Here is a 7,329-nt window from a genome sequence, read left to right as displayed (position 1 = left end):
GTGGAGGAAAACTTGAATAGCTTTATTGATGTAAAGATTAGAAGAGAGGATTACAACCCATTGATCTGACCCAGCGTCATCCTCCCAGCATGAAAGCCCTTCTTCACCTCATGAAAAGCTTAGATCACCCAACACTATGATGTTCCACCAAGAAACCAACAACACTTCCTTACAAGATACAAGATTCCAGCCTCTGGATCTCTAGGATGAGGGATCCATATATAGATGATTGCAAGGGGGTGAGTCAGCTTCTAGGATTTTGATTACTGTCTTCTCTCTGATAGTTCTTGATTCCACTTGGAGATTGATGATCTCTTACTCATCCCTGGGCGAATTCAGAGAGGCAAGTGTCATAGGAGAAGTGTCTAGAAGATTCCATGATCATCCACCTTGCAAACTGTCTCTGCCATTTGTCTACTCTCGCCCATCGCACCCTTAGCACTGAGCAATATGGATGGTCCAGTTTTGACCATTTCTGAGCAGTTTTCTGTGGAGAACTTATGGGTGATGATGTAATCAGCTGACCTTGTTCCTTTAGGGTATGAAACAACACTTTTAGGGACTCATAAGCCCTTGGTTTATGGACATATGTGACTGGGGTTGCAGTGCCCAAATATGTCTATAACAAACTAACCACTGACTTGCCCTAAGGTCTTGGGACAACATCCCACACATTGTTCCGAATGATAGAGTCGTACTCCTCTACCATTGCATCAACTCAAACTGGTTGCTACACTGCCTTCTCGAATGAAGAAGGTCGGGTATCTACACACTCCCCAACTAGGGCCATGTACCTAGTGTATCGTTCGGGCAACCTCCTCTGTCTGCATTGAGAAGATGGTTGTCCCACATTCTCCCGCACATCCAGCATCAACTTGTCAGCTTCCCTTGAGTGTTTCTGCCCATCTCTGGAAGTCTCAGCATGAGTGGATGTCTTCACTCCCAGATCCTTTGCATGCGGTTGCTCCACATCAATTTGAGGCTCCTCCTCCTTAGGAACTGAAATTTCCTCATCTACATGCAACTTGAGCTCCCTCTCAAGTGATAATCGCATGGCTTTCTGCTTTTCAAACTTTAGATCCCTACATACCATTGTCCTCTGACTGGTAGGCAGGTACACTCGATAGTTGTGGGGTGTATCCGTGTACCCCGCAAGTATTCCCAACTCAGCTGTTGGATCTAGCTTCTTCCAGGCATATTTGGTCACATGATAGTAAACTGATGATCCAAAGATTTGGAAGTGACTCACATCTGGTCGCTTCCCAGAAAAGGCCTCCATAGGTGTCTTCATTCCTAGTATACGGTGCAGGCTTCTGTTATCCACGTATACTGTTGTATTGCATGCCTCAGCCGACAAATGCAGTGGTAGGCTTTGGTCATGCAACATCACTCCATCTACTCCCAAAATCGATCTGTTCTTCCTTTCGGCCACCCCATTCTGTTGTGGGTTATGGGGTGCCGTCAACTCCCGTTTAATTCCTTCTGCAGCGCAATAGTCCTTAAACTGTTGGGAGACATACTCTCCACCATTGTCACTACACAAGGCTTTTATTTTCTTTCCAGATTCTTTCTTTGCAAAGGCTTTAAACTCACAAAACCTCAATAAGGTATGATCCTTATTTTGCATAAAGTAGATCCAGCATCTACGAGAAAAATCATCAATAAAAATAACATAGTACCTTTGTTTAGCGGTGAGGTTATAGAGAATGGTCCACAAACATCTGAGTGACCTCACTCCAGGATTGCTCCAGCTCTACTGTCTCGATCCGGAAAGGAAGATTTCACATACTTACCTAAGGTACAACCTTTGCATGTATTCGTTTGCTCCAGTTTTCCCTTGGGTAGCCCGATAGCAATCTACTGCATGATCTTCAGGGCTCCATGGTGCAAGTGGCCTAGTCTTCTATGCCATAGCTTGCCAACATCTTGGCTCTACACCATCTTAGCTTTGGAACTCAATGCAGCACAGTCGTCTACCTCCAACTTGTAGAGATTTTTTACTCGAATCCCGATTCGTTTTGTTTATCTAGTACCGATACACCTTAGGAATATCTTTCCTTTACTAAAGACTACATCATAGCCTTTATCTTCTAGCATAGCGACAAACACAAGATTCTTCTTCAGACCTGGTACATACTTTACATTAGTCAGGGTGAGGGGAGCTCCATGCTCCCTCTGAAACACAACCGTACCTTCACCTGAAACATGGTACTTTCCATCATCGCCCATCTCAATCCGCATCTGGATATCCTTCTCCTCCAAGGTACTAAAAAGATTCTTGTCACCTGACATGTGGAATGAAGGTCCACTGTCCAGGGACCACACATATCCCACCATGGATGAAATCATGCATGTGATAAGAGAGAAATCCAACTCAAACTGTGAGGCCAGTGCCTCACCATCAGATCCCTTCGAGGATCCCTTCTTGGATTTCTTCTGTGGACAATTCGTAGCATAATGGCCCACTTCATGACAATGAAAGCATCGCACTTTCAATTTGTCAAACTTCTTCCCACCATGGGAAGAACTGGATTTGGGATGGGACGCCTTCCCTTTCCCCTTCCTCGCCTTACTCGCTAAGGCTAGATTTTCCTCATCATCTTGCTTTGATGAGGATCCATCTCTGGTGCTTCTTCTTATCTCCTCCTGCATCAGATCTGACCAAAGTCGTTCCCAATCTGACAGTTTTTCTCTTCCATTAACCGAGTCTTGGTAGCTATGCCATCTCTTAGGAAGACCGAGGAGTGCAAGACTCACCATGTCATCATTGGCAGTCGTGATCCCTACACTTCCAGGCTCATCCCTGCAGGTGGTGAGCTTATTTAGATATGTAGAGATCGTGTCGCCCTTTTCACACTTGATTTTCCAAAGCTTGTCTTTCAGTGCCAACTTCCTCTGATCACTGCTGTTCTGATATAGATCTTTCAATGTTTTCCACATCGAAAATGGTGTCTCCTTCCCATGGAGACTCGAGACTATGTGGTCTCGAACTCCCTCCAGAAGGATTCTCACTCTAGCCACACATTTCTTCCATTCTGCCAATTCTGTAGCATCAGTCGGCTTGGGGACTTCTTGATCAATGAAGTCCTTTAGACCGTTATCCTCTAATATTGCTTCCATGTGATCCTTCCAGGCTATATAATTCGAGTTGCCATCAAGGGCATACTCGAGTCTTAAACCGTTGAACACCATTGGTGAAATTGAGATGTGATAAGAACTTGATTTCTATATTTAGAAACCTCAAACTTCAGACTTCTCCCTTCTTGTATATTGTTCTTCGCTTTGATCACCTTTGCTCTGATACCATGTAGAAATTCCCACTGTAGATCAACATATTATGCAATATATTAAAGCAAAATACAAGATCTACTTTTACAACAAACTTGCGGAAGCTTAATCAATTATAAGAAAGATCAAATAGATCACATATAATTGAGAATGAGAAAGCAATCACACATGAACACAGAAGAATACTCTGGGGAAAGCCTCAGCTAAAAACCCCGATCTTTGTATTATCATACAAGTGGAAATATGTTCAATATTACAAAAAGAATAAGCTCACAAGCTATCATGCTCTCTCTGCAATCAAACAATGCAGCTCACAGACTGAGTAGACACAAGATATGCCTTTCCTTAGCCCTCCAAGCCTCCTATTTCCTTGCGCAGTTTTTCTTGGGGTCTAATGATGCCACCTGTGTGATTGGCCTCATCACACACTCACTAAACTTAAGAAGTAACTGCGCAATCTCCAAGGAATGAATTCCTTCTGCATGCAAGAGATATTCATAATAGAATATTCCTGCAACTGATAGTAAACTGTCCCTCCATCTGATCTCAACTAGGTGTCTGTCTAAACTGACATGCATGAGTTATTTATGAGAGAATATTCAGTTATCTGAAGTGCAACAGTTACATGCATGCATTAACTAACTAAACCCATAATTAATTCAACAAACTGTTTGAACTAATCTAACTGGACTTGACTCAGTTAACTGAGCCAATTAATTACAACTCAATATTACAACTCATCCTTATCTCTTTAACTGATGGATAAATTCCTCAATCAATGGAGACTCTGTTGCATGTCCCCACATAAACTTCATGTTTGATTTTCTACAACTAATTAACTCAAGTTGAATTAATTAATTATTTTACAAACAACTGCTAAGATCAAATTCGAATTTTACTTCTCTATTTTAGTTCAGGGACTAACTAAAATAGGAAGGTATCCCGAAATGCTATTTATAGTAGTACTAAATTTAGCACTTCTATATTTAGCATTTCATGTTGCTATTTTCAACATCTTTGTGGCGGTATCCTTATGCATGCAAAAGGGCACTATCCCCATCACTTCGAGCGTGTGGGGGGCGGTGGTGTTGTACCTTAGCATACTTAGCATTGAAACTGTCTTAATGGGGTCGTCCTCCTGCTCGCACCCCGATTGAGAAACAATAGTAATAATATTAATTAATAATAATTATTATTATTATATAGTAATAACAATAAATATTTTAAAATGGTTTTAATAATAATTACTAATAATAATAATTAAACAATAATAATAATAATAATTTTATTAAAATAATTATTTTTTAACAATATTATTATTTTTATTATTATATATTTATTAATATGAATACTAATATTAGATTTATACCATTAAAGTTTATTGGTATTTTTTAACCATATTTACTACACATTTATTTATTAATGTAGTGGTGTTTTTTAACCACATTTACTAATATAATTATGCATGTGTATATCAACCACATTTATTAATATAATTATGCTAATTACATTGTCTCCATAAATAAAAAAATATAAATAATTATATTATTAATTTGCTTCATCATCTCATCTCATATCAGTGATCATCTCATATTTTGAGCGTGATAATAACATTATATGCTTATAGCTAAATGGTGAATAGTCTCTTAACCATTATTTTTTGATGTTTGGTTATTATTATTATAAATATTTAGATATAAAAATATTACATTTTGAATATTATTTATTAACTAGTTATTTAATTAACATATTAATTTTGTATTTATGAAGTGTTAATTATTAGTTTGTGTGGGATATAGAGCATTCAACTGACAATATTATTGGTACCAACATTAAAACAACATTGGGACTAGTTTAAATCTAAACTCAACTAACCTCTTAAACAGGAAAAATTTTCGATTAATGTTTAGTTCTAAGCTCGGGAAAGTTGATTAATGTCTTCTAAACTTGGAATTCGTACACTTGGGTTAAATTTCTCAGGTTTGGAATTTATTTCACAGGGATTCGGATTCTGGTAATTCCGATATTCTTCTGATGGGATGGAACTCACAGGTATATTTTCAATATTTTGTACTTGGATTGGATGGAGTAGCTTGCAAATTCAAAAATCAATGAGTTGTATATTGGTAAATTGCACAAGCATATCAGAAGGGTAACGCAGCGGTAGTCTAAGCCATGGCTGCAGCGCTAAGAAAGGTCCAGGTAATCAATACTCAATCCCGCTTTTTGAGGTTATCGTTTGCAGCCTTTTCTTCTGCAGAAAATGACGTACAATCCAATGACAAAGAGCCGAATATATCCACTGTGACTCCCCCCATCACTAGCTGGCCTCAAAATCTCAACCCGAAGCGAATGCTTAGCCTTTTATCTCGCGTTAAAGACGTCCGGTTAGCCCTAGACATCTTTACCTACGCAGCTCGTTACCATGTGGGTTACAAGCACACTTACCAAACATACTATAAAATGATCGAAAAGCTCGCGTTGTCCAGGAAATTTGAAGACCTTGAGAATGTTCTGCAGCAATTAAAGCTGGACGATGTTAAATGCAGTGAAAATATGTTCATTTTTGTGATCAGAAGCTATGGTTTGACCAATAAACCCAAGGAAGCCATGAAGGTTTTCTCTAGCATGCATGAATTTCGGTGCAATCCGTCTGTGAGATCCTTCAATACACTTCTCAATGCGATGGTTCAGACCAAGCGCTTTAACATGGTGCACTCTCTGTATATGAGCTGTAGAAAAATTGGTGTGGTACCCAATGTCTTTACCTGTAATATTATCCTCAAAGCCCTGTGTCAAATGGGTGATTTAGAGGCTGCATACAAAGTGTTTGACGAAATGCCTAAACAGGGATGCATTCCTAACGTTGTTTCTTATAGCACAATCATGAGCTGCCTTTGCAACCGTGGGGATATGCCCGGGGCAATGAGGCTGTTTGAAGAAATTTCGAGCAAGGGTTGGGTTCCAGATACAGTTTCGTATACGATATTGATTGATGGGTATTGTAAGCGAGGTGAATTGCAGGAAGCTGTGAAGCTTATGGATCATATGGAAGAGAATGGCTGTCCTTTGACGGACATTACTTACGGCGTAGTCATTGAAGCCTATTGCAAAGAGGGAAAACTCGGTGAGGCTGTGAGCTTGTTGGATGATATGGTTGACAAAAAGTTGATACCTAGCCCAAGCCTTTGTAGTAAGGTTGTTGATGGTCTCTGCGGTAAGGGTAAGGTGGAAGATGCCGTAGTGCTGTGGAAGAGGCTGCTGAATAAGAATTGTACACCGGATAATGGCGTTTACAATACACTTATTTATTGGCTTTGCAAGAAAGGTCGTGTTTATAATGCAAGGAAGCTTTTTGACGAGATGATCAGGGATTGTGTACCAAATATTCTCACTTACAGCACGCTGATTAATGGGCTTTGTGAAGAGGGTGAATTGCAGGAGGCCTGCAAGCTCTGGGATGATATGCTGGAAAAAGGATGCGTTCCGAATATGTTTACATATAACATGCTCATTAATGGATTCTGCAAGGCAGGTAAAGTTAATGAAACTCTTCAAATTTTGGAAGAGCTGCTAGATAAGGGTTGTGTTCCCAATACTTTCACTTATACAATCCTTGTAGATGGGTTCTGTAAGTCATCTAATACAGAAGACATCACAAATGTCCTCAATGCAATATTAAGGAAGAAAATATGTCCTGGCCTGGATGCCTGGGACATGCTAATTCAGGCTGTTCTAAAGGGAAAAAACCTTGAAAGGACCAAGGAACTTTTTGATGCCATTTGAACGGATGCTCATTAGGTTATTGTCATAGTTAGCAAACAGCTTGGACTTATTTTTCCTTTCGATGACAGAAGATTGAACAACTCAATATTACACCTTGAACAAATATTGTAGGGGATCTTCTATGTTTTGCAACTGATCCTATACCAGCAAGTATATCTTGAGTAATAATGACAGGTTGCATCTATGACTAAAAGAAGCAGTGGATTTTGCAAATTAAAAGAACAAATGTGTTAATAGATGGCCTTTGAAAGCTGA

At 39.5% G+C, this 7,329-nt stretch overlaps 1 protein-coding gene across 1 annotated transcript; it reads left to right on the top strand.

Annotated features, from left to right (window-relative positions):
• Positions 1-5,206: 5,206 nt before the first annotated feature.
• On the top strand, positions 5,207-7,099 carry LOC149245223 (uncharacterized). The gene has a single exon (XM_089457707.1). The coding sequence runs from the start codon at positions 5,464-5,466 to the stop codon at positions 7,072-7,074; it is 1,611 nt and encodes a 536-aa protein (XP_089313833.1). The 5' UTR covers positions 5,207-5,463; the 3' UTR covers positions 7,075-7,099.
• The last annotated feature ends 230 nt before the right edge of the window (positions 7,100-7,329 follow it).

This window comes from Pinus tabuliformis, chromosome 7 (genome assembly GCF_031772625.1).
Source record: "Pinus tabuliformis cultivar Carrire ecotype Pingquan chromosome 7, CPIR1, whole genome shotgun sequence".
Lineage (NCBI taxonomy): Eukaryota > Viridiplantae > Streptophyta > Pinopsida > Pinales > Pinaceae > Pinus > Pinus tabuliformis.
The sequence above is the reverse complement of the archived record's forward strand: the minus strand, read 5'-3'. Positions and strand labels throughout refer to the sequence as shown.

Excerpts from the sequence above, each read along its gene's own strand:
- LOC149245223 (XM_089457707.1), top strand. The coding sequence starts at position 5,464 with ATGGCTGCAGCGCTAAGAAAGGTCCAGGTAATCAATACTCAATCCCGC.